The sequence below is a fragment of the Fundulus heteroclitus genome, chromosome 15, assembly GCF_011125445.2.
Source record: "Fundulus heteroclitus isolate FHET01 chromosome 15, MU-UCD_Fhet_4.1, whole genome shotgun sequence".
Lineage (NCBI taxonomy): Eukaryota > Metazoa > Chordata > Actinopteri > Cyprinodontiformes > Fundulidae > Fundulus > Fundulus heteroclitus.
The window spans coordinates 1,345,015-1,370,913 of NC_046375.1; the positions used below are offsets into that span (position 1 = coordinate 1,345,015).

At 40.1% G+C, this 25,899-nt stretch overlaps 1 protein-coding gene and 1 long non-coding RNA gene across 2 annotated transcripts in view; one reads left to right on the plus strand and one right to left on the minus strand.

Moving 5' to 3' along the window:
* afdna (afadin, adherens junction formation factor a) overlaps positions 1–25,899 on the minus strand; it is a 151,150-nt gene that overhangs the window by 4,190 nt on the left and 121,061 nt on the right. Inside the window, 12 exon segments of the mRNA XM_036147190.1 lie at positions 4,933–4,985; positions 4,987–5,483; positions 9,600–9,734; positions 11,817–11,852; positions 15,762–15,941; positions 16,180–16,394; positions 17,212–17,456; positions 17,548–17,950; positions 19,060–19,192; positions 20,116–20,316; positions 20,442–20,533; positions 22,743–22,943. Of these exon segments, the coding sequence (XP_036003083.1) occupies positions 4,933–4,985; positions 4,987–5,483; positions 9,600–9,734; positions 11,817–11,852; positions 15,762–15,941; positions 16,180–16,394; positions 17,212–17,456; positions 17,548–17,950; positions 19,060–19,192; positions 20,116–20,316; positions 20,442–20,533; positions 22,743–22,943 (2,391 nt within the window).
* On the plus strand, positions 1,256–14,419 carry LOC118566126. The gene is made up of 3 exons (XR_004932820.1): positions 1,256–1,337; positions 1,499–1,501; positions 14,404–14,419. It is a non-coding gene; the product is annotated as an uncharacterized LOC118566126 (long non-coding RNA).

Here is a 25,899-nt window from a genome sequence, read left to right on the forward strand (position 1 = left end):
GAGGCCGGTTTATTTCATTCAGGTGGTTTGTTGAGCGGTTGCTTCTAAAAGTTACAGTCAGGAACGCTAGAGGACGACTGGGGAACTTAGGATTTAGAGATACAGACCAAAATAAAATCTGTTATTGAGTGAAGGAAAGCCTTCTTGACTCCAACTCCTAAATAAATGCAACACTGATCATCAAACTAAAGAAACTTTATCTCAGTTCTAAACAGCAGAAGTTACAGGAAGCTGCAGGCCGGTCGGTTTTAAAGTCTTCTGTTCACCGGCAGCAGCGCCTATAAAAGGTCTAAGTTGTAATATCGCTAAAGTTTCTCTGGTTCTCCTGGATCTCACACAGATTCTGGGTGTTCTTGTTAGGATTCTGCACAGAGTGCTTTTACAAACTACACTGAAAGAACATCCCTACTTCCTTTCCTGCATATCCGCCCAGTTTGTACAACAAAAGCTCGGTTCAGCGTCTATCATGAGAGTGAAAGCCACACTGTTGGTTTTGGTCTTTTTATGACAACTGGAAAAACACTGAAATATGCCAACCGTTTCCATTTAAGAAAAGAAAATGTTGGGATTTTCCAGCTGAAACAACATTTGGTTTCAGTGCTTCAACCTGAGAGCAGGAAGCCGTCAGAGTAACAACGGATGAATCTTAATGGCTAAATATTTTTACTGCAGAAGCAGAAAACATTCCAACAATTTCTTATTAGGACAGATGCAGCTCACCCAACATTCGGTATTCCTGGTAAAGATGTGTAAAAGTACTCAAAATAACCCCAATTTTTAATTGCAGTGGAAAAGTTTACAAGGTTTAAGAAAATTAAGGCGTTTTATCCTAAATGAACCAACAGTCCATTGGCGGGAATTTCAGCCACTACCTTTTCCTGGATAAAATGTCCTGATCTGGGGTCAGGACGTTCAGAAGACCCCGAGATTTTAAGGATTGTTTAATAGGAAGCAGCAAAAACTGTATAAAGTTTTATACATCACACTTTCTGCGACTCAAATTAAACCTTTTTTAGGCAACAATGTACTTGTGTAAACCTCAGTCTGCCCAGTTTGTCAGTATATCACTCAATTGCAAGATGTGCAGCAAAGTTTTCGTAGCCGTCTGTTCTCGCTGCGGGTTAAACAGGATATCAAACGGTTTGTTTGGCTTATTTTAGTGCTTAATTAGTTACTGAGCAAACCCAGTTTGGCTGAGATTTAAGTTGAGCTTCATTGCAGGATAGATTTATTTGATGTTAATGTCTCACTTGAGTAGATCGTTCACTCTTATTAAACACATCTGTGTGACGACGGTTCAACCGCTGCAGTTCCTCAACGATTAAATGAACAAAAACGTTTTTTTTTTGTTTTTTTGTTTTGTTTTGTTTTTTTGGTGGCTCCATTTTCACCGCCACCTGCTGGACTGGAGGTGTAGGGCAGTTTTCTTCACAACTTCCCCACACGTCATCAGGCTGATTTAAATAATTTCCGCAGCCTTTTAGAACAATGGAAACAGAAAGTAGACATATTACCAGGGTTAAAAAACTTCCAGGGATTAAAACCCCGGGACTTTCGGTGGAGAGGGGCGAATTTAGACTCATTTCCAGGTTGAGGCCATCTGTTTTTTTTGTTCTGGGGTTTCAAAAGGTTCCATTTTAACAAGGTTCTCAGGCCTTTTAAAGGGGAAAAGAATCTGGAGTCTCCAACGTCCTAAACAGCGAGCATGAGACTTTCAGCCTCAGCTCCTGCTGAGACCCAGTTTTAATCTCATTTGACCGAAGCAAACGGTTCTTAATAAATTCCCAGCAGCTGTTAATAACTTTACAGTTGTGCTGATAGGGCGGAAGAGGCTTTTTTCTGGCATGCTTCCACAACAGTCAGTTGACATGTACCTGCCGACGTTATGTGAGCCATTTTTTTTGGGGAGATTTCTTCCTACATTATCATTCTTTTCACTCAGTGAGAAGTGGCAGGAGAAAACTTGCGCTGATCCAATTCTAGACGGCAGAGTCTAGATTAGTTGCTATTTTCTAGTGGTCATTCCCTAACGTATGCGGATCAACACGCACTTACCCTCCTTACCTGAACATCATGTTCTCATGTCTAGGAGCAGCTAAAAATCTAATGTCAGGTCATATTTATATACAAGGCAAGCAAAAGTGAATGTTTACTCATTTAAAATTCCTAGACATTCCTATAAAATGCATTAGGTGTATTTATTTTACTGGGGATGTTAATTTATTAACTTGTTTTCTTTTACCCCCTGACTCCAAAATGTACTCTAGAGGCTGGATTCTTCTAAATTTTTCAGCTTGAGGATATCCAACTGCAACAAAAGATGCATGCAGGCTTTTTCACACTTCTTTACCAGGGCTGTAAAATGAATGCGGAGGCCGCTTTGCATCTGATCGTAATCCTACATGTGGGTTTGGTGCTCCACACGAAGTGAAAACAGGGATCGGTTGGAACCATTTCCATACAGACACAGTGACAAATGGTGAACCCAAACATTCATGCAGCTGGCAGCTCCTGAGCTCAATTTATCTGAACAAAGTCACCACTGAGAGAAAATCCTCACAGACGGGCAACATTCCTCTGCTGAGCCAAAACAGATGAAAATCACACTTTGGAATCTGATCCCTTCTTTTTTTTACAGTTTCGCTTGTCAAATCTGACAAGAAGCCCTTGTTTTTATTAAAGTCAGAGTTGAAGCTTGTGGAGATGCCAGCTCGGTAAAAACAAAAACATCTTGGCATTCAGTCTGTCAGGGAAAGCTGGAGGCTCAGGTGCTGAACCTGCAGCAAAGCCCTGTGGGAGTTGTAGTGAGACTTAGTAAAAGCTGCAGCGTTAGGCAGCACAGACAAAGCAACAGGTGAGAGGAAGAGAGCTGAAACAGACAAGGAGTTTTAGGGGGGGGGGGGCAAATTAACCAAACAAACCAAAAGCTAGAAAACAAAAAGCAGAAACACAAAGACAGCAGCGTTGCTGAAGCGACGCACAGGCAGTAAAAAGCAATAGACACCAAGCCAGTTCCTGAGGTGAGCTGCTGGCAGCCAGCGTGCAGCGCCGTGCTTTGATTTGTGTGTGATGGTGAAATGAAGCATGCAGATCTGATTCTTAGGGGTGGGGGTGGGGGGGGGGGGGGGGGGGGGTGGGTGGTGATGGTTGCTCAGGTAGGTGGGGGGGAAATTAGTGGGATAATTTCTTTAATGATCTACAGTGCAACATTAGGTGTCTGGGGTCCGCTGGCGTGTGATGGGATGGAGGTGGATTGTGTTGGAGATGCAGGCAGAGACCAAATTAGGACCTCAGGTATGGATTCAGTTTGGAGTGAGCCGCAGTTAAAACGTTTTTGTCTGAGGGTGTTTAAAAACAGCATCGGTTTAAGAGTTAAATGAAAGAACTACTGTTTTTCTTTCAGCTCTGACTGTGTTAGCAACTGCTAGTTAGCCTGTTAGCTAGCAGTAGCTAACAGGCATCATTAGCCTGTTAGCTACTGCTAGCTAACAGGCTAATATTAGCGTTTTAACTAATGGCAGCAAATAAACTGCTGTTTGTGTGAGCCAACATGCTAATAGTAGGATTTTTGATAACCTTAGCATTTTAATTAACGTTAGCATTTTAAGCTCCTGTTAGTACAGGAGACAGAGCTGGTCGTTGTTCGCTAACATGTTTTTAGAGGCAGTTTAGCTAATGCTAAAATGTGACCTCACTGTAGCGTCATAGATAATTGTCATTATTAACATGACTTTAATTAACCAAAACAACCATTCTTTTTATTATTAAAAAAAAAAAAAAAAAGCAGAATGTCCACTTAAATTTCCTGACAAAACTGTTTTGTTTTAGGTCATGTCGATATTGGAATAATTACTAGATATCCAGTTTTGTTGAATTTTTGTAAGCCCCAAGTTCTATCCAATATTGATTTGGCTTTAAAACGGTAATAACATATTTAAGCTAGTTTGCCATCAAAATATTGTATTATTTCTTATATTTGGAAAAGTTGCGATTAGTTTGGTAACTTTTAGACCCTCCTATTAATTAGGAGGGAGAGCACGCCGGGTGGGAGAAGGAGGACCTTTCTGGAACGCTAAGTTAATGTTCGTATTTGTCTGAGTTGTAAGAAATTGTCGGTTAATGTTCGGTCTATATTTTTGTGAGATATAAACTGCATTTTTTTTTTTTCAGAGAATCAAGTGTGTTAAAAACAAACCACCTATCGCCACCCACGGACTTTTCTTTGAGTATTCTTGTTTTGGGACAAACAGGACCACGACAAGCGCTTTTGCACGACGTAAACAACCTCAGACAAAGGAGAGTTTTTCACTGCTGCTGTGAGCACTGTTGCATGTTTATGAAATGAATTTTTTATTTTTTTACTGCGTTAGAGATGAATGTGAAAAAGCCAAATCTCCTTCCCTTTAAAGCAAACACCGCTAAGCAGAGCCTAGGGGCAGGAAGTGGAGGCAACGCCTCCATCCCTGTTCCCAAGAAGCAACCAACTACACAGAAAGGAGGCGGCGAGCGACAACACCAACAGTACTATGATTGGCTCTGATGGGCCTCAATCGTCTGAAACAAACGGGGTGGCGTGATTATCGATTGCTTTTTTTCTGTTCGAAGACTGGCTGATTGGAGGAAGATGGGGAGGAAACAAAAATTACCGGGGAAAAGGAGGCGTTCGAAACACAAAACAAACAATCTGATTGGCTTGAGGAGAGACAGAAGGTTCCCCGTGAACAAAAAAGGAAACAAAAAACTAAATAAGGTGAGGGACGAAAGATTGGACTGATGACGAAAAAAGTCTAGACATAGACATAAAACAGGAGAAACTAAGAGCTGTAAACCATGAAGGGTAGGAAATGACAGATGAGTGGATGAGAAAGAGATCTGGGAGTTTTAGAGGGCGCCGTGGGGAGCCTGACTCCTCGCTCCTGTCTCCGGTTCTACCTTTATAGCTTCCTGGTGGGGGGACAGAGCTGGGTTTAGCTGGAAGGGGGGGGGGCTGTACTGTTGGAGTTGTTGACTGGCGGCTGGAACGAGCCGGATAGGAAGATGCCATCAGAAAGAGGGCGGGGCTTGCGCGCAGTGGGCGGCGGCTGAGGCCGGCTCTGATTAGGCGCGGCGGAGGCCGGGAGGTCGCCGTACGACTTCCTGGTCGCCGACAGCTTGGCCTGACCTGATTGGCCGCCGCTCCCTGCCAAGTAGGCTTCCTTGCCTTCCTCCTCGTCTTCCTCATCGCCAGCATAGGAGACGAATTTGGCTGTGTAGAGCGTGTCGGGCGAGATGACCTGTGTTTTGAGGTAGGAGGTGTTTCTCTGTGGTGGGGGTGGGGGGGTGTTAGTAGGGTTGCTGGGGGCGGGTGGTTGGTATTCCCGAGGCAGCGGGGGCCGATACAGACCGGCCGGCTCCTCAGGCGTCAGCAGCTTTCTCTCGGCCTCCTCGTGCTGCCGCCGCCGCTCCGCCTCCAGACGGGTGTAGTACTCCTCCTCCTGTCTCCTCTGGGGGAGGGACAACCTGTTAGTAAGCTCCACTCTGATTGGCTGTCGCCAACACTGGAAACCAACAGGCTAGTGAGCTAGAAACACACCTGGAAAACTATTTAACAAGTTTCTGCTGCTATGAACAGAACCACCCACCTTTCTGTCACTACGACAAACTAACCCTGAGCCACATCTGCAAACGCCACAGAGCTGAGGGTCCGACACCAAGGGCCTCAATTAGGAATTTTTATTTTTCTCCAAAGTTTTGATTGTTCTGCTTGGTGTTTTTATAGCTTTAGAGTGTTTTTATGTATGCTTGCACATGCTGATTTAAATGTTTAGACAATGCAACTACAGCTAAAATGTTGCTTCCCAGAGGCCAAACCTCGTCCTAATCCTATAAAACTGTCTTCAGCAACAGTTTTCCAAGTTTTTTGAAAGGTTTTCTTCAGATTTTGCCAGTTTTATTATCAGAGTTTTGCTTAAATCCTAATATTAATCCTAGCTCTCCTAAGGTTTATTCCTGTTAAACTGCAGTTGTTCCTCTTCACTGTCACCACATGCTTGCATAGATGGCAGTGCTGCAAAAATCAACCACAGACACCATTTTACCAACTGACTTTAAATGATTACCAGATTTATTGTATGATGTTTAACAACTCGGCTTGAATTCACACTGTGTATAGCTAGATATGAATCTGATTATGATTAAATTAGATTAAACTGCATTGAATTAAATTCAATTAGGTCTGCATTAGATTATTGGTCCTGTGCATCTTAAGGGCACTTTTTCATCTGCTCTATCAATATAGTTCAAATGAGTCAATAATAAATAACTGTTTCTAAAGCATTTATAAGTAAAAAATAAATAAATGTATTTTTAAGTATCTATGCAGAACTTTTATCAATTCATCCATATATTTGAGCATTAATTGCTTGGGGGTGGGGGGGAACCTAAAAAAAATATATATACAGAACAACCTAAACTGGCCATTGTATTTAACATTTATAAACAGAGTTAAAAATGTAACTTTAAAATGTTAATATATAATTTTTACAATTTAAAATATGTCTTATATCAACATATTACATCAAAATACCTATATGAAAATATGTTTTTGAGGGGATTAAATATGGTACTGTAACTTCATATAACTTATATTAAACCACTTTTAAAAGATCAATACATCAGACTTTATTTAAAACGAAGGACTAAACCATGAATATATTAAAACTAGATTTTTTTTTACTTTACTTTCATGAAGAATTAAAGAAATTTTACAAGTTTGATATTAATTGAAATAACTGATTTATAGATTTTTTTTTTGTTAAAATAGAAAAAAGAACAATAAATTTCATGAGATTTTGACTTGAGAGAATTTGGTGCGGTAACTAAACCAAAAAATTATTTTCAAGTTGGATTAAATTAGGTTTTACGAATTTTATATACATTTCAACAGATTAGAAATGCTCAATAAATCCAAGTAGTTTAAAGGAATAATAAAGTGACTACTTTTGTCAAGAAACTTAGGGTATTTTTCAACTCTTTAGATATCTTTGGGGATAATTTTCCAGACAAAGCCCCTGAGCTGGACCCACATTCTGTGTGCTGAGGACTTCCTGATGGTCCTGAACATCAAATGCATCTATACCGTCACTAGCAAAGTCCTCCATGGAGTAAATATCCAGAAACCTGTGGGGATAAACTGCTGCAGAAAACCCACATCCAGCTCCTACCAGACCCTCCAGCTACACTTCCACCATCGCTCCGTGCCTGCATATGTAATAAAATCTATATGTGTTGGATCTCTGTGTGGCCTGAGTTTACATTGTGTGGTTTTGTGGCTACGTCTGTCAGTTTCCAGCCCACCCCGTCTCCTACGCATCTAGACGTCAGGGAGAAAGGCCTGTGATGAAGCTACGCTGGTGGGGAGATTTGGATTTCAGCTGCTCCGGGTCACGCGCGGTCAACCGCCAAAGCCTCTGATGTGAGATTATCTCCACATTTTTCTCCTCCGTCTCATGTGGTGACGGGTCGAGTCGGAGCTGCTCGGACAGTTCGAATCAGCCCGGTGGGGATCTGAAGAAACTGGGAGGGATTAGTGGGTGTGTGGGCTCTGAATGAGTCTGTGGATATGATCGGTATGGATGAGGGAGGCGGAGAGGCTATGGGCGTCCCTGCATGTGTGTGGGGTGAATGCAAAGCATATGGTTTGGGGGGGGGAAAAAAATGTTTGGTTGGAAAGTGGGCGGCATTCCCTACACACTGTTTTGGAAGCTGGATGGAATGGGAATAAAATAAATAAATAAATTCAAACCTCAACATATCAAAACTCATAACAGCTCTCTCCCTGAGCAAACTGAAATAACTTCACCTTCCTGACAACAACAAGATGGGGGGAAAAAAAAAATACTCATGCTTTCTGGTGGGTGGGAGCACAAAACATAACACAGCATCACGTCACAGAGGGTGGGGGGGTGCTCAGAATGACAACATGCAACTGGACAACTTTACAATGAATAAAAACAGCATTATAACACAGTCAGAACAACATAACCTTTTGTTTTATCTTGGGAATAACAATAATAATAATAATAATAATAATAATAATAATAATAACAATAATAATAATAACACCAGAAATTCAAACCAGATACACTTTCTGTCAGAAAAGTCCCCTTCAGACGGTGGGGGAGGATTTTAAATAACCAGCGGTCTGCAGCTCACAGCGTGATCATTTCATGGTGAAACAACACAAACATGGAGGATATCTGTCGTAACAAATGGCACAGACGTGGATGGCAGTGTGAGAGACCAAACCACTGGTTATTAAAAAAACAAAAATATGTTATTCGTTTAAAAGAAAACCAACATGGTTAATCATATGATAAGATAAAAACCTTTGTATAACCTGCATCTTATATTTAATCTCTGAAAGATGCATTTTTATTTCCTCCACAGTTTACTTTTGCAAGAAATACTTAAATGTTTTAATACTTAAAAAAAATGGAAAAATGGGGAAGCAGAAACCAAATTGCACAAATTGTTGCTTATCTACAAGGAAATAAAATAGATTTTTGGTGTATAACTATAACACATTGGCTCATGAAGGTGACTGAAAATCCTAGGATTTAGACCAATGCCTTTATATTTTAACCAGTTTGTTAAAGTAAAAAAATGTAAATATAATAATAATAAACACATTTACTCTGCCCTGTATGAGCAGCAAGTGAGTACGGCAAGACATTTTGACATTTAAAAAAGGAAAAAGAAACCATCTCTAATTTCCATTTATATTATAAACTAAAATTAGTGTAAGAATTAAATTTAAACTATCCAAAAATGTTTAACTTGGATAGAAAGAATGGATGGGTGGATGATCTCCAAGGAAAAATGCTTAAGCTATTTAGAAATGGTCGGCATGGAAGCCACTGAATAAACTCTTAGTGTAACGAAGCAGTGTAATTGCAGTCAAGGGTGCAGACTTGTTAAAATAATAATAATTTCATGAGCAAAGGTTGCTAAATTGTATTATAGGTCATGTGCTTTTTTAACAGTCGCTGCTTCACCCTTTCCACTGAAGTTCCTAGTAAGAGAGAGACTGTACTGGCTGCTGCAGCTGCCCGCATGTCTAAATCATCTGACCTGCTCAGCTAAAACACTAATCATTGTTTTCCTTTGAACGTCATAACATTGTAATAAGTTTAGGAAGCAACTATCACTACTTTTGTTTGTTGATTAACTGGAGCCAAAGTAAAATATGTTACGAGCCAAATCAGTCTTATAAAAACATGCTGCTGTTAGTTTAAAAAATGATCAATACATTAAGAGTTTAAGATCATGTAAGCTACTGAGTTTCCATGCATTCACACAACATTGAATTTAATTTAATCAACTATCCTATTAAGACTCGTACTGGCAGCTCCCTAATCCTAATCTCTAATTTATCACAATCTGCATCTGTTAAATCCATATTATAAAAGAATGTATGTCTGGTATTAAGAATCCATGCTACATTGGTCTAATCCCAGGAGATTCCTTCTGTCTAAACACGGTTTTAATCTGAATTCAGGAAAATCTCACAGCTTTAATCTGGTCTTTAAACTAACATTTTCTCAGAAAGACAAACCGACCTTCTCCCCCGCCTCTCGTTTGGCTCTCTCCTCCTCCCTCCACCTCCTCTCTTCCTCCTGCTTCGCTCGCTCCTCCGCCTCCCTCTTCCGGATCTCCTCCAGCTGCTGCTTACGCCGCCGCTCCTCGTCCCGCAGCTGGTTTTGCACAGACCGACACACAGACACACACACAACATGCCGTAAGGCACACATGCAGACGGGGGGAAATAATTAGACGAACAATCATGGAGTTTAATTCAAGCAATCTGAGAATATTTCTCCCGGATCTGTGAAACTGTCAGTACTGTGAAATACTGCGTGATGTAAAGCAGGCCTGACTCAATGCGCTGCTCCAGAGGGGAGGAACAGCCTGCACAGCAAACACGCAACACAGGCAGAAACCCACACGTCTGACCATGCAAACACCGACATGCAACAGCAGCAGCAACCACAACAAGGCAGTAGAGCAACAACGACATGAAGGAAGCCCCCCCTCCCCCCATATTTTTGGATACTAGACATCGGTTCAGGACTTATTATCTCAGAGGGCTGCAGAAATGCACTTAAAGCCATTAAAGTGACAAACAAACCACTTTCTTTGGGCTGGATGTGATAAAGGGTCAGTTCAACCAAAAAAATGTTTTTATACATGTATGCTTTAAATGTTTTAACTAAGAAAATTAGTTAACTGAATACAGATCAATGAAGTGGCAGACATATTGCTATTAAATAAAAATAAAAAAACACTATGCAAAAATAGGCTTGCTCTGATTGGTCAACTTCAGGCTCCACCCACCGATCTTTACCTGCTCTGTTAAAATTAAAATTTTGTTTTACAAAAACATGTTATTGAACAAATACAATCGTATATTAATAGTCACAAAATAGAGTAGGGTGGTAACAAATGAATCTTTCACGGGAACTTTAATGTAGATCTTTAGTATTAAACATTTTTGTTATTAATAATTATATTCTTTAGTTTCTGCGTTAGACATTTTAAGCTTTATTAAACATACAACTAAATATACCATGTATATACAATTTTTTTCCTGATATTTGTAGTTATTCTGAGTAACATTTTTATCAAACGCATAATATTAATCAAAATATTTTTATCAAACGCATAATATACATTTAAACAATAATAATAGAAAAATATAAGTGGAATAAGAGATTATGTTAAAACGTATTGATAATAAATGTAAACAAGTGAAAATTAAAATTAGACACTCGATAACAATAGAATGAAAGGAAAATTAGTTGATTCAGCATTTTAATGTTTTCCAACTGTTTGTAAAGACCAAGTTTGCAATTGTGTTCATTATGGCTAATATTATCCCTAAAATTAAACAGCCTATTCTGTTTATATACTGTTATATAGCTGACAAAAAGTGTTTTGTTCAATTTTACAATCCAGACAGTCTGAAGCCAACAGAATGTTTGTTTTCATAAAGCATTAGCTTAGGAGCAATAAAAAAAATAAATAAACCTGTGGTTGAACAGACCCCTTAGAGAAAAAGCTCAGCCAGTCGGGTGCAAACAGATGGATGAACAGAAAGATGAATAAATGGATTCAGGGACGGCACGACAGTACGATGTCATGGCAGGATTTTCATGCATGGGGTCTCCATTGGATCCCCCCCCCCCCCCCCTCCCTGTGATGAACTCAGCCATGCAGGGGCCATCTCCATTTTCACTCAAAACAACGCTGTCGGCAGAATCACGCCGCCATCAGCTTTGGAAACGTTTCATTGTAGTGCCCCCCTCCCCCACAGCTTTTCCGCGTTTTGAGTGGCCAAAGAGATGGACCGCTCCCCCGAGCCAAACGACATCAAGCATCCCAGAACCAGCAGCTCATCACCGCTAAGCCCCCCCCCCCAAAATCATTCAACCTGAACCCAAAGACACACCTGCAGTTTTTATGGGCGGGTGGGGGACAGAAAGGAAACAGGGGGGGGGGGGGAAAGGGAAAAAAAGGAAAAAAGGAAAAAAAAAAAAAAAAAAGGAAAAAAAGAAAAAAAAGGGAAAAAAAAGAAAAATAAAGGAAAAAAAGAAGAGAAAAAAAGGAAAAAGAAAAAAAAGAGAAAAAAATGGGGAGAAAAAAAAGAAAGAAAAAAAAAAAGAAAGGAAACGGGGGGGGTGGGGGGGTGGCGGCAGGTGGACAGCCGAGACAGAAAACGAGGGGTGATGTTAGGGGGGGCAGGGACAGGAAACTCGCCATTAACAGGAAGAACATACCAAGTCTAGAACAGAGATAGCTGGGACAGCAGTCTGCTGCTGAAGAAGAAGAAGAGAATCAAGAGTAAGACAGGGAGGGCAGGAGGGTGAGAGGAAGGAAGGAGGAGGGAATACCAAAAATACGGGAAAACGGGGGAAGGTGTGGAGGAGATTTTTACTAATTTGACAAAAAGGAGGGAAGTAGGTGGAAAAATATGTAAGCAGAAGGAAGGGGAGGACATACAGTCAAGTGAAAACATTGCTAAAGTTTATTACTGTTTATAAAGTGCTGATTAGGGGTAATAAAGACCTTAAGTCACCTCTTCTAATTCCTTTTAAGTTGTTTACAAAAACTTTTATGAATATATTAGCCAATTAAAGCCAAGGTTTATTTTAATTTCTTCTGTTCCAGGTTTGTAAGTATTTGGAGGCTCTGGCTGAAAAAAAAAAAAAGGTAATTAAAATGTCTTTCTTTAAAAGAAAAAAAAAAGATCAAAAAGCATAAAGCAGACGACGTGACTCTCTGGAAACATTTTGACCTGTCAGAGCTGTAAAAAGCAGAGATAAATGACTGGATGATTTATTAGTTTGGGAAGTACATGATTTTCTGGATCCTTGGTTAAATTCCTGTCGTGTTTTTCACATAATTTAGTAACTTGGTCCCTTCCTGGAGGACCCATTATTTAGGCTTTAAACTAAAGCAAGGGCTTTAAGATTTAAAAACAGTTTATCTTTGGTAAAAATCAACTTAAAGTGCTTCCCAAAAAGATTTTTGAGAGTTAAATGTCTATTTATGAAGTCATTTAGTCATAAATCAAATTTTTTAAAAACATTGGGGTCAACAGAAGGCAAATACTAGTTCTTGTCCTTAAACTTGTGCTTTTTTCCACTCTGACTTCTAGGGGAGAGCATTTATCGTATTGTTTTATTGTTGTCACGAAACATTTCTTGTGATAAAAATTTGGCTATATCATCACAACAATAAATTACAATTAGTGGCATCTGAACACCCCCCCCCCAAAAACGGTCAGTTTTCTAATTTTTTACACTTTTGGTTCCTTGAAAGCAGTAATAAATATTAATAAATTCAAAAACAGAATAGTATCCTGATGAAGCCCATTTAGAATTTTGTTTCAATATGTTATATTATTAAATATATTTTTAAGCAAAACATGTGTGTTTAAGGGGCTATGATTATGGGACATGTAGTCACAGCCATAAAATGACTTAAAAAAGACTGCAAAGAGCTTTAAAGAGTCTCTTATTATCACAATAACACCACAATATAATGCGATAGGATTTTAAGTCTGTATCATCCACCCAAGTGAAAAATACAAAGTTTTATGCAGATAAAAAAATCCATTTGCATAAAATGTTTTTTACTGAAAGGAGGCCAAAAACCCAAATATTCTGTGTTACAAAAAAAGGATTTTATTACACCTGACCTCCACAGCACCAACCAGCTTTCATAGCCGTACAGGTGAAAATCAATGCTGGACCTTTGACTGGTACTCTAAGTACTGTAAACAAGGCTAAGGTTCATACATATCTGACCCAAAAAAAGGGTTAAATTATCAATTCACTTACAGTGAATAAAAGTATATATTTTAAAAGTCAGGATGTAAGTTTATTTTATTAAAACTAAGGCAGAATAGACAGTGTAGAAAAACAAGTGGAACATAAGTTAGAGAAGCTAACTTATGTTTAGCATTAGCTTCCACTAATTTCTTCAACTGTGTTTAGTTTTGTGTTAGCAAAGTTAATATTTTAGGAAGTTGGAGCATAAGTTAGTGAAGCTAACTTAGGTTTAGCATTAGCTTCCACTAATTTCTTCAACTGTGTTTAGTGGTTTTGTGTTGGTGAAACTAATATTTTAGGAAGTGGAACATAAGTTAGTGAAGCTAACTTACGTTAAGGGTTAGCGTTAATGTCAGTGGCCTTGTGTTAGTGAAGCTAACTTATGTTTAGCATTAGCTTCCACTAATTTCTTCAACTGTTCTTAGCTGTTTTGTGTTAGTGAAGCTAATATTTTAGAAAGCGGAGCAAAAGTTTGTGAAGCTAACTTACGTTTAGGGTTAGCGTTAATGTCAGTGGCCTTGTGTTAGTGAAGCTAACTTATGTTTAGCATTATCTTCCACTAATTTCTTCAACTGTGCTTAGTTGTTTTGTGTTAGTGAAGCTAATATTTTAGGAAGCGGAGCAAAAGTTAGTGAAGCTAACTTATGTTTAGGGTTAGCGGTTTTGTGTTAGTGAAGCTAATATTTTAGTTAGTGGAACATGAGTTAGCAAAGCTAACCACTGGGTTAGCTGTGCCGACCGCTGCCAAAAAAGTTAATCGTATTTCATGCAGTCAAACATGGGGGTGGAGAGGGGGTGATGTGGGCTTGTTGACAACCTTGACATCTAGCACCCTTTGAGTCGACCATGAACTCTTCTGTGTAAGAGTCAGATGTTTCAAAACAGGATATTTTTATTTAAGTTTAACATCTTACTAGAGAGTAAATGTAGAACGTAAAAATACGCTCATCTTTAACACATGCCTGCGATGACGGAACGACTGCTGGAGTTCCTCTGGGATTAAATAAACAAAACACAAAAAGTAGCAAAGGTTCAGGCTCTATTTTTTCCAGCTTCACAACTTTGTGCTTCATGATGTCATTTTATGCTAGGCGACAGCAGCTACGATGAGGTAAAGGCAAACAAATGATGATGCCTTTGGTTTCTTTTTTACCGCCACCTGCTGGACAGGAGGTACAGTTCAGTTTTCTTAACTTCTCTAAATGTCATTAGCCTGATTTTTTTAGCTGCCTTTTAGAGCAGGGAAAAACAAAATGTTGAGAAATTACCCGGGTAAAAAAAAAAAAGATCCCCGATATTTTCACCTTCAGTTGAAAGGGGGGAATGATGAGAGACTGATAAAACATCTTTTCAGAGCTGTTGCTCTTTAAGGTGGTTCTAGAAGCAGGCAAATCATCAACATAGCTTATTTTTCCACACACACTGTTTCTGCATTTTATCTTACACTGCAAAAAGAGAACTAAAAATAAGTAAAATTTTCTTATAATGAGTGTATGTGTCCTTCATTTGAGCAGGTAAATAAGATGATCTGCCAATGGAATAAGATTTTTGCACTTAAAATGGGAACAATCCATCTCCATCATCTTACTTCAAGTGCAGGATGTCTAATTATCTTATTTTAGGGGTCAAAACACTTATTCCATTGGCAGATAATCTTATTTACCTGCTCAAATCTAGGACAAGAACACACATTTTAAGAACATTTTACTTATTTTTAGGTCAGTTTTTGCAGTGTAGCTGTTAAAAAAAGCATACCTGACAGTCGGATATGTTTTATGATCATTTCATTAGCCTAAGAACAAACGACTTGCTTCATTCAACACAAAAATATTTTTTTTTTCATTTACCTTACAGTTTCAGATAAAGTTTTTTTATTATAGATCATAGACGTATTAATCACAGGGTGTGTTGGGTGTGAGGAAGCTGATAAGCGGAAATATAGTCAACTGTTGCCCCTCCTTCCTGCCCAAACGCTGCCATTCACCCTTTCAGCCAATCAGATTTAAGCAGCTCAGCATGGCAAAGCGATGACAGAAGCATGTTGCAGATGCACACTGCGCGACATTCATAGTGGGAGCGCTGCTGCAGAGGAACCTGCTTCCTCCTCTAGCATTTGGAAAGGCGGTTCTGTTTTTCTCCCCATCAGCCTAATTTCCTGCGACTCGCCCTTTCGTTGTGCACTTAACTGCAGATTTGATTCTGGAGTCTGAGCTGATGGGTAAGATCGCTTGAAAAAAACAGAAGTCAGATTTAATACTGCCAAAGAAGCCTGTGCACAAGACAAAATGTACCCCGCCGACTACTTTTCCTCCTTCCTCCACCAAAACATTTGGTAATTATTGGTTTTTATACATCCTCTTCCCCCCTCATCACGACCATCCTCCTTACCCTGGCTCTCTTCTCAGCCTCCAGCCTCTGCATGATCAACATTGCGTCCATGTCCTCATCGTCCTCCTCCTCTTCATCTTCGTCGCTCTGTTTGGACTCCTGCAGCCGCTTCTGGAACTGCCACTCCAGCATCAGCTTCCTGAGGCGGTCGTTTTCTTCCGCTGTCCGCTCGGGTTTCGCCTGAGAAACGGGGAACATGTTTAGAACAGGAATGCGGCACACGTCAGATTTAACATATCAGTATCAGTCTGACATATAAACCTTGGTAGTGTGGTATTTAAGTTGTTGTAAAGGTAGGGAGATACGTATAATAGCAGATTTTTGCAATAACAGCATTACCAATTTCAGATGCCGGCCCAACTTGTCATATCGGTGCAATAATTAAACTTGTTTAAACTATTATTCTAGATGTTTTTACCTGGAGCTCCTGGATCTCTTTGTCCAGCAGATCCACGATGTGCAGCTGCTGCTGTTTCTCGGCCTTCTCGCGGGCGTCTCTCTTCCACGGATCGGGAGACAGGCTGTCACTGGTCGACAGCTCCTCCTTGCTGATGGTGATGTACTGCAGGTCTCGCCTCTCGATGGTCCGCGGCTGCTGCTGTGGAAGCAGCTCCCTGATCACCGTGTCCATGGCTGCGATTAGATCATACTCATGGTTAGATGAAACACAAGTGACACACAGAAAATAATAAATGCACTGCAAAAACGGATCTAAAAATAAGTAAAACGTTCTTAAAATGTGTGTTTTTGTCCTTGATTTGAGCAGGTAAACAATATTATCTGCCAATGGAATGAGTATTTTGACCCCTAAAATAAGATAATTAGATATACTGCACTTGAAATAAGATGATGGAAATGAGTTGTTTCTATTTTAAGTGCAAAAATCTTATTCCATTGGCAGATCATCTTATTTACCTGCTCAAATCAAGGACAGATACACTAATTTTAAGAAAATATTGCCTATTTTTAGTTCTGTTGGCCATTCGTATTCAGACCCTTAACTCTGCTCAACTCCAATTAGAAAATGTCGGTCATCCAAGTACTAGAAGGTTATGGAACAACAACAAACCCATAAAGACACTGAACCTATCAGGCCTGGCAAGGAGTGTGTGAATGTTAAAGACTTCAGACTAAGACGGAGGTTTATTTTTAAGCAAGGCAACAACTATAGACATACAATTCCTGTATGATCTGACTTTGTAAAGTGCCTTGAGATGACGTGTTGTGAACCGGCGCTATATAAATAAAATGAATTGAATTTAATGTGCTTCAGCAGAAGGTGGTTCTACAAACGATTTACTTAGGAGACGCTGAATACAAGCAAACGGCACTTCTGAGGCTTTAATTCTTCCATCTGAAAGCTTTGTTGTTGATAAAATACAGTAAGGAGGGAAAATTCAAGTCTAAGTCTAAAAAAAGGAGGAACTCTGGGATCCATTAAAAGTTTTACCGGCAGAGTTGGAGGGGGTGGGAGGAGGTACGGCTGAGCGCGGCAGGCTGGAGCCCTTCTCCGGTCTGGGTGGTGGGGGCTGAGGCTGTGGGGGGTGGTAAGGCTGGGGCGGGGCCATGGAGGCCATGGGAGGCTGGTGGTGAGGAGGAGGCATGGCTCCACCGTTGTTGTGGGGTTGGACGGGCATGACGGGGTTGGCCCGGATCTGACCCAACTTCCTCTCTTGCTCCCTCCTCTTTCGCTCTCTGGAGGAAATAAATAAAAAAAATAAACAAATTACAGGCATAAATGAGAAGTCACTCAGATCTCTGGTAAACGTCGCGCGGTAAAACCCACCGTTCCTCCTCCAGCCGAGCTTTCTCCTTCTCGTACCAGCGCTGCTGCTCCTCCCGCTTCTTGCGGTCGGCAGCCTGCTGGGCCGCCACCGGGCTGATGGTGGCGGGTGGCGGCGGCAGCGGCAGGTCAGGCTGCGGCTCGTAGGCGTCGGGGTAGACGGCCGGCGGCGGCGGCGGGGGCGGCGGCAGGTCGGAGCGGGACGGCTGCTGCACCGAGTGCGGCGGCACCACGTGCGGCGTGTTGGGGGTCTTCCATCGACCCGGCCCGGTCTTCTGGTTCTGGCCCTTGCTCGAAGACGTGGAGGACGCCGAGAAGTTGAGGTGCTCCTGGCTGGATGTGGACGACTCCAACGAGGAGGAAACCGGCGGCTGAGGCGTCCAGTGGTCCTGCGGAGCTCCGACACCTGAAAATCAGCGGCACACAAGCGCAGGAAGTCAGTCTTCCTTTCTTCTTCTGAGACCAGAAACAGACACATATCCTCCACTTTAACGCCTACTAGACCAGGGATGGGCAACTTTCATGATAAAGAGGGCCACATTTTTTTCCAGCACGACCATTGGATGGCCACATGACCACGCACTTCAAATAATTGGATATGAAAGACGCTACAAATTATTCTTAATAAGAACAAATTTTAGATGAATTTATATCTGTATGTTTACTGCACCAACATATAACTATTTTCTGCATATAAATGCATTTTAATATGTCCTTAAGCAAAAGACAAACCGTTTGCTTTAAAAAAAAATTGCAAAAAAGGAATTTAAACTCCTCCATATCAATGCATTCAGGAGCATAGGACATTTCAAATTTACAAGGAAAGAGGCATAAAACGGAACAGAACTTAACTCAAACAATAATGTGTCTATCCAGAAACTGTGTGGGTTTCTTACAATACTGAATGCTCTATAATTGTATTTCGGTAATTTTTTGATTATGCACATCTTTTAGCTTTTTATTCTGAAAAATCTAATGTCCCATGCTCCTGAATGCACCATGGCTTTCTGACGCTCGTGAATGCATCACACTGGTCTGTGTAGATGCTTTGCAGTTTCAAAACTCACATCAGTTCTCACGGTTTATTGTTGTGTGTGGATTGCAAGAGACCACAACAAATAAATCAGCCGTACCTCTAGGGAACGCAAAAACCTTTTGCCGTACTTCTTCCCATTTTGACTGAAAAATTTGACTTTCTCTGTCAAGTTTTCCCTTTATGCCACTGCTAGTGGCCATGGCTTTTGACTTTCTTCCTCGCTGTTGCAAAGCGGCCCGTGCCGCTATTGTTTGGGTACGGCGCGCCCTCTATCGGTCAAACATACAATTACAAGTTTTTTTATTTATTTTTTATTTTTTTTATTATTATTGATCCATTCGCGGGCCGCACTGAGTGATGACGAGGGCCGTATGCGGCCAGTTGCCCATCCCTGTACTAGACGATGACTAACGGCACCAAGCTGCAGCGTCATCAGGGAGTTAACGCACCATCCTCCTCCTGATTCTGGCTGGGTTTACCTCCGGCTGGACCTCTGTGTTGGTAGTCCAGCTCCCGGTGCTGATAGTCCTGCGGGTAGAGCGGCTGCATCCGCTCGTCAGGCCTCATCATTCCCGCTGGAGGATACAGATCTTCCTGGGAGTGATTAATCCGCTGCAGCAAGATCAAATAAATTAAAAAAAGACGTTGGAGAAGAAGAATATTATTCACAGACAATAAAAAAGATGAATTTTGTGTATTTTTATTAAGCAGAAGGTGAGAACAGCATCGGAGAGAAATTCACAGATTGCAGATTCTATGAATTTTAATACTCTATATACAGTTGGAATATATATATATATATATATATATATATATATATATATATATATATATATATATATATATATATATATATACACACACACATACACACTACAAATTAAAGATAGATAAAAGAATTGGCATCAACCTAAGATATAAGAAGAAACAATAAATTATTGGGCTCCTAATTCAAACACTATTTAACTGAAACTGCAATTTTCACTAAGTATTTTCAAGAGAAATACATTTTACATTTGTACAGTTTAAGCAAAAGTAAAACTTTTTACATTTCTAAAGAGAATGAAAAATAAGAAATTAAAATGACATGTTTTTTTTCTCCCCCAAGTTTTTGGTCCTACATTTCCAGAGAAAGATCCCTTTTAGGACTATTGTTTAAGTATAAACTAAACTTAAAAAAATTAATTTAAATCATGATTTTCTACACTGGTCAGGATTTGGATATGAAACCTGCAAACACCAAAAAGTCGAAGAAGAGTGAGGAACCTTTTAAAAACTTTAGTGGGGAATAAACACCAATAGTTTTTCCACAGTCTAATTTATTTTATGAATATCTGTCCATACTTGCTGCTACATGAATAGAAATTGTGATTATCATGGAAACTTGATAGGCAGACAAAACAAAATAAAGATAAAAAAAAAAGGTGATGTGGAAGAAAAAGCTTTAAAAAAACCACGAGCAATAAATGCAATATTAGTAAAACGTGTCTGAAAACACTGGTGAGGCTGGCCTTCAGGGATGAACCCAGCCGTACCTGCATGCTGTTGTTGTGGATGTTGTCGACCACAGGGAGGCGCTCTCTGTCCTCCATGCCCTGCCAGTGCTGCTGCGGGGGCGCCTGTCCTGGACCCACCACCCGGTCCTGGCTCTTGGAGGCCGGGATGGTGAAGTACTCTCTGGGGTAGGTCTGGGTGGGGATGGGGTAGGCCTCCGGGTGGGGCGGCGAGGGCTCGTCCTGCGGGATTCAAAGTCCAAACAGGCAACACATTTTTGTACAATACATGTGAAGCGATTTCTCATTTCTCCCACTGGAACATTCCTCATGAAGATGCAACAAGTTTGAACCCTGCAGCCACTCACGTCTGCACACAGGTTGCCGGTGGAGACGGAGGTGATCTTGGTGCCCGGTCCTCCGGGGTACGCCGACTTGGCTGCAGGACTCTGGCCCTGATCTGGTGGGAGAGAGCGGGACGTGGAAACAGCGATGTCATAAACATTCGCACTGAGGCAACATCTGTTTTTTTTGTGTTTTTTTATTTCAAATGCAAATAGTAAAACAGACTTTTTCCCCCAAAACAACCGCTGCCACATTCTGGTGGTTTGTTTGTCTATCAGGGTGGAGGAGCTGAAGCACAGACATCATATACGTAGACGCGTCATAGGGCGTAGGTTCGCACGTCAACGTCACCGCCATATTGTATGTGGCAGAAAAAAGTTGAGTTCTGTTATCGTGAACGTGGATCAGAGAAGATGCCTCATTCCTGTGCTGAATGGAAATCTATTCTGGCTGATTTCACTACTTGTATCTGCCTTCTATAAACTAAGGCTGCACCATGTTGCAAAACTGGACACTAAAGCTGCAGAGTGGTAACACAGGCTAGCTATATATATATATTAGGGCTGGGCAAGTTAACGCGTTAATTTCGCGTTAACTCATTAGACTATTAACGGCGATATTTTCTTTAACGCGCGTTAACGCATGTTGGTCACATGCTTTTATTTTGTGAAGGTCTGTTGCTGCGGTGTAGGGGTTTGAATCAGAACAGTAGGTGGCGATAATGCGCCAATAACCTCGCTGTCAGCCCAGCCTCAGATTCAAAGAGGAAGAAAGGTGCTGGCCGGAAAAAAACAAAGCCGACATGCGGAAGGCGGTGTTTCCCGCAGGTACCACGAGCGAGCTTAGGCGAGGCGGTGCTTAGGCGGGGCGGTGAGTTGGCGGCCGGAACAAGTTTTGTGCGGAGCGGAGCGGGGGGGGTCTGCTTAGACGCCGTCGGTGAAGTCGCTTCTCGTTTCAAAGTATCCATGTATTTTTGCCTGTTTTTCCCTGCCATTCACTATATGCACGCGAGAAAGCAACAACAAAAAACCGCGTGTCAACGTCAAATAAACGCAAGCATATCGAGTTAGCAAGCATTTCAGTTTAAAGTTCTTCCAGCAACGAATATGACAGAAACAAGTTAGTTGGAACCACTGCCAAGTTAAACTTTGGTATTGAACATAAAATGGTAATGCTGCTCCCTGCTGTTACCTCAGAAATTGCCTGTTTTTGGTAGATTTTTTCCCCATAAAGAGAATTCCCTGTCAGTGGCAATAAGCTTTAATTTATTATTATTGCTATTTTTTGTTTTACATGTTTAAGTTGAGCTTTACACTAAATATGTGTTACTGATAAGTGCTACAAATGTTACAACACTTTTGTTCATATGGCAGCAGAACATTAAAATAAAAGTGCTCTTTACACTACTTTTGAATTCATTCTTGGAGTTTGTAAATACAATGCGATTAATCGCGATTAAATATTCTAATCGTTGCCCAGCCCTAATATATATATATATATATATATATATATATATATATATATATATATATATATATATATATATATATATATATATATATATATATATATATATATATGTGTGTGTGTATATGTGTATGTGTTATGAATATAAGGATCAATTTGTTAAATCTAAACATTGTGGTCTTCATTATTTCATAAAACCGTGTCACATGTGAACCTTTAGGAACAGACTTTTTGGGTGAGTATTAAAGAGGTAAAATTAATAATATGAGAAAAAAAAAGTCCTAGGTCAATAAAGTAAAAAAAATAAAAAAACACAAAAGTTATAATGTTATGATAAAAACGTCATATTATGAGAATTAAGGGGGAACATTTCCAGAATAGTCACAGTTTGCAGAATTCTTTCACTCCTGGAGTAATAAAACCAGGTTAGATTATTTTAAATTTTTTTATTCTTTAGGAGAATAAATTCAGGAGAATGAAGCTAAAGGGAAATGAAAATAAACTTGTAATATTACAAAAATACTACGAATACAAAGTATATTCAGAGATTAAAGTCCCTCTGATACTGTTTAAGTGACTGAGTAACTGCAGATTTGCCACATTCAACATGGCGGACGCTCTGACGCATCGCAGCAGAGGCAGAACCCGCCCAATGACGCGTCTACTCTTATATTATGTCTATGAGCTGAAGAATAACACCAACAGAAGTGTCGTTTTTTTAATCCGTTTAAAAAAGGTTTGAATCAACCAGCCTTGCAGCACAGATCTGGGATATAATGTCGGCACTAACACGAGAAATAACTGAGAAAGTCTCCATAAGGCAGGAGGCAAAGCTGCCGGCAGCAGGCGGGACTCACTGGCTACGTTGGGGCTGGAGCGGTGGTCGGCCCGGTTCTTCAGAAGCCGGTCTTCTCCGCTCATCTTCTTTGGTTCGGCGTACGAGTCCCAGCCGGGCTGCGGGCTCTCCGGAGCGCCGTTCTGCACGCCGTTGTTGTACAGCTCGAAGCCTTCGCTCTTTGGACGCATCTTGCCGTTCTTGTCGCGGCCTCGGTCCGACGCTGGGAGACGAGGCAGAGCGGGATCAGAACCAACAACCTTACATTCAGATTTTTTTTTTCCTGCAGACTAATTTTTCTCTTTTGTCTTCTGTTGTTACTCAGAGCAGCTAAATTTTGCTCAAATGTACATTTTGAATGTTGTTTGAACTGACTTCACTGCAAATACAGATCTAAAAATAAGGAAAATGTTAAAATTTGTGTTTTTGTCCTAGATTTGAGCAGGTAAATTAGATTTTCTGCCAATGGAATGAGTATTTTGACCCCTGAAATAAGATAATTAGATATAATGCACTTGAAACAAGTTGATGGAGATGAATTGTTCCAATTTTAAGTAAAAATATCTTATTCTATTGGCAGATCATCTTATTTACCTGCACAAATCAAGGAAAATACACTATTTTTAGTTCAGTTTTTGCAGTGTTTGACATATAATTACTGCAAATTCCTCTAGAAAGGTCCGAGATGGCTGTTTTTTTTATGACAATTTAAGAGTTTTTGTTTCCCCGACATAAGAATTTTTAATGCAGCAGCAAAATCTTTAATTTACATTAAACAATTATTCAGTCAGGAGGAAGAACACCACATTTTTCAATAATTAGTTTTTTTTTTTAAATCAAAAATCAACACAATTACTGGTTCTTTTAACAATAAAACAAATAATATAACAACTAACTTTCAAACTGGATCAGAGCTTTCATGATGTCTTATTTAGTAACCTGGGACTCAGCTGGTGTTTAAATATCTCTTTCAAAATGGGAAAAAACAACAGAACATGGTGTATTGATCTGCACAAGGCAGGTAAAGGCTCCAAGAAAATGGCCCAGGGAGCTGAATATGTGAATATCTACGCTAACTAGTTGTTTGGGGGACCATGTCAGAGAAAAACCTTGTCTGTACAACCGTCACACGTATTTTCCCACATGCCACTGAGTCTTTAAATGCAACAGTGTACCCAAGATTCTCCGTAACAAACACTCCAGTTGGAGTAAAATTGAAGGATGGATACGTCAAACAGCAGCTCAGGCTCACTGTTAGGCATGGTGGAGGATCTGTGAGGCTATGGGCCTGTTTCTCTTCCAAAGCTTCTAGGAACCTAGTTAGAGAGCTTTGCATCATGATCTCATTGCAATACCAAGGCTAGCCCAATACAAATCTGGTGACTTTTTTAACGAAAACTAAAAAAATAAAATAAAATATGGACAAAAAAATAAAATGTATTCAGGTGTGTTGGACCAGTGACATCTAAAAGCTGCAGGACGTCGGACCTCGAGGACTGGAGCAATCAGACCTGTGATCTAGAAGATCAACACGCCTACATCATGTAATTAAGTCATTATCAGAACCCTGTATTACTTTAATTTGGCGGAAAATAGTTACCGTATTTTTCAGACCATAAGGTGCACTAAATATTCTTCCCAAGTGTGTAATATCACTCCTTCACGTCCACAGCTCTCTATCCGTCTCTCTCAGGAGGACAGAGTAGCTGGACAACATTACCCTGTTTCTAACATAAAGCCAAAATAAACTTAATTTTAATATTGAATTAACTCGCTAGGTTTAGTGTTGCTAGCGTGTACTTGGGGCGTGGGCTGCCTTACATGAATGCACTTCTAGTTTAGACATTATAGTCAGGCAGTCTTGTAGACAACTCCGGGGTCCTATCAGGTAGTTACACACTGTACCGTAACGCTCTGAATAACTAAGCGTAGCGGCTTCATTGCTAAACACATGCCAACCATGTATTAACACATTTTACTACATACGACATAAAATTGGTCAGTAAGGACAACGGTAATCATATATAAGGTGCACCGTCAATTTTTGAGAAAATCTAGGTACTTTAAGTGCCACTTATAGTCTGGAAAATACGGTATATTAAAGTTTGGATTTTATTAAAATTCCCCAATTAAGATTGTGCTACTGTAATAAAATGGTTTATTTTTAGGCTTTTTCTTTACCCGGGTGCGAATAAATGTTTCCAAGTCTGTACAGAACGTACGAGAATAGAAAAATAAAAAGCTAAACTGCAACATAAAACTTTTTTTTAACAAGACTCAAGCTAAGAAAAACTGTATATATGAAATTCAACTGGTATATTTGGGAAATTTAAGCTTAGTTCACATATTTAGAAGAGAGCATAATCAACATTTACTCCTTAAATCTGAATATCTTTGAGACCGTCCAGACCGGCACTGATGCAGACGGACTTTGGGAGAAAAAAGGCGCCTCTGTGGTCGTCCTGAAACGGCAGACGGACCGGACCAGAGGACTTCCTTAATGAATCCAGGGTCACATTCCAGCAGACAAAGACCAGCGCAGAGCCAGGCGACCTTTTGACCTCGGCTACATGATGTGTGCAGCTTTTCATGCCATTCACACAGCTGCTCTCTATCATCGTCCAACGTGTGAGAAGGACTTTAACGGTGCTGCACAGAAGACAACAAGGACGTCCAGTGTGGACATCCGTCTCCTGCTCCTCCTCCTGCCTCCTTCACACCAAATTAACGACATTAGCTAATAGTGGGTCAATTAATTATAGTCAGTTTGGCGCCAACAAATAAATTGAATTTTAAAAGATCAAATAAATTAGATCTTAGCCTAATAAGTTCAAAAGTAAAAAAAAAACAAAAAAAACATATTTGCCTTTAGTGACCAATAAATCACGGTGGACATTTATCAATTCATAACACAAACCTTTATTTCAAATAATTATGTTTGAAACCCCCGAAAAACAAACTAAGTTGTTCTTTCCTTCTTTTTTAAAATATTTTCACCACTGTTGCTCCATGAGAGCACAATAAACATCCATACATTTGGAAAATATGATTAACTGCAGTAACTTAATGCATTTTAATGATAAGAACCGTTGAAGCCTATTTAAAAAAATTTATTTTAAGACTGCAAAGCTAACTCTTATTGCCAGAGCAATAAATATAAAATATCATGATTCTATTTC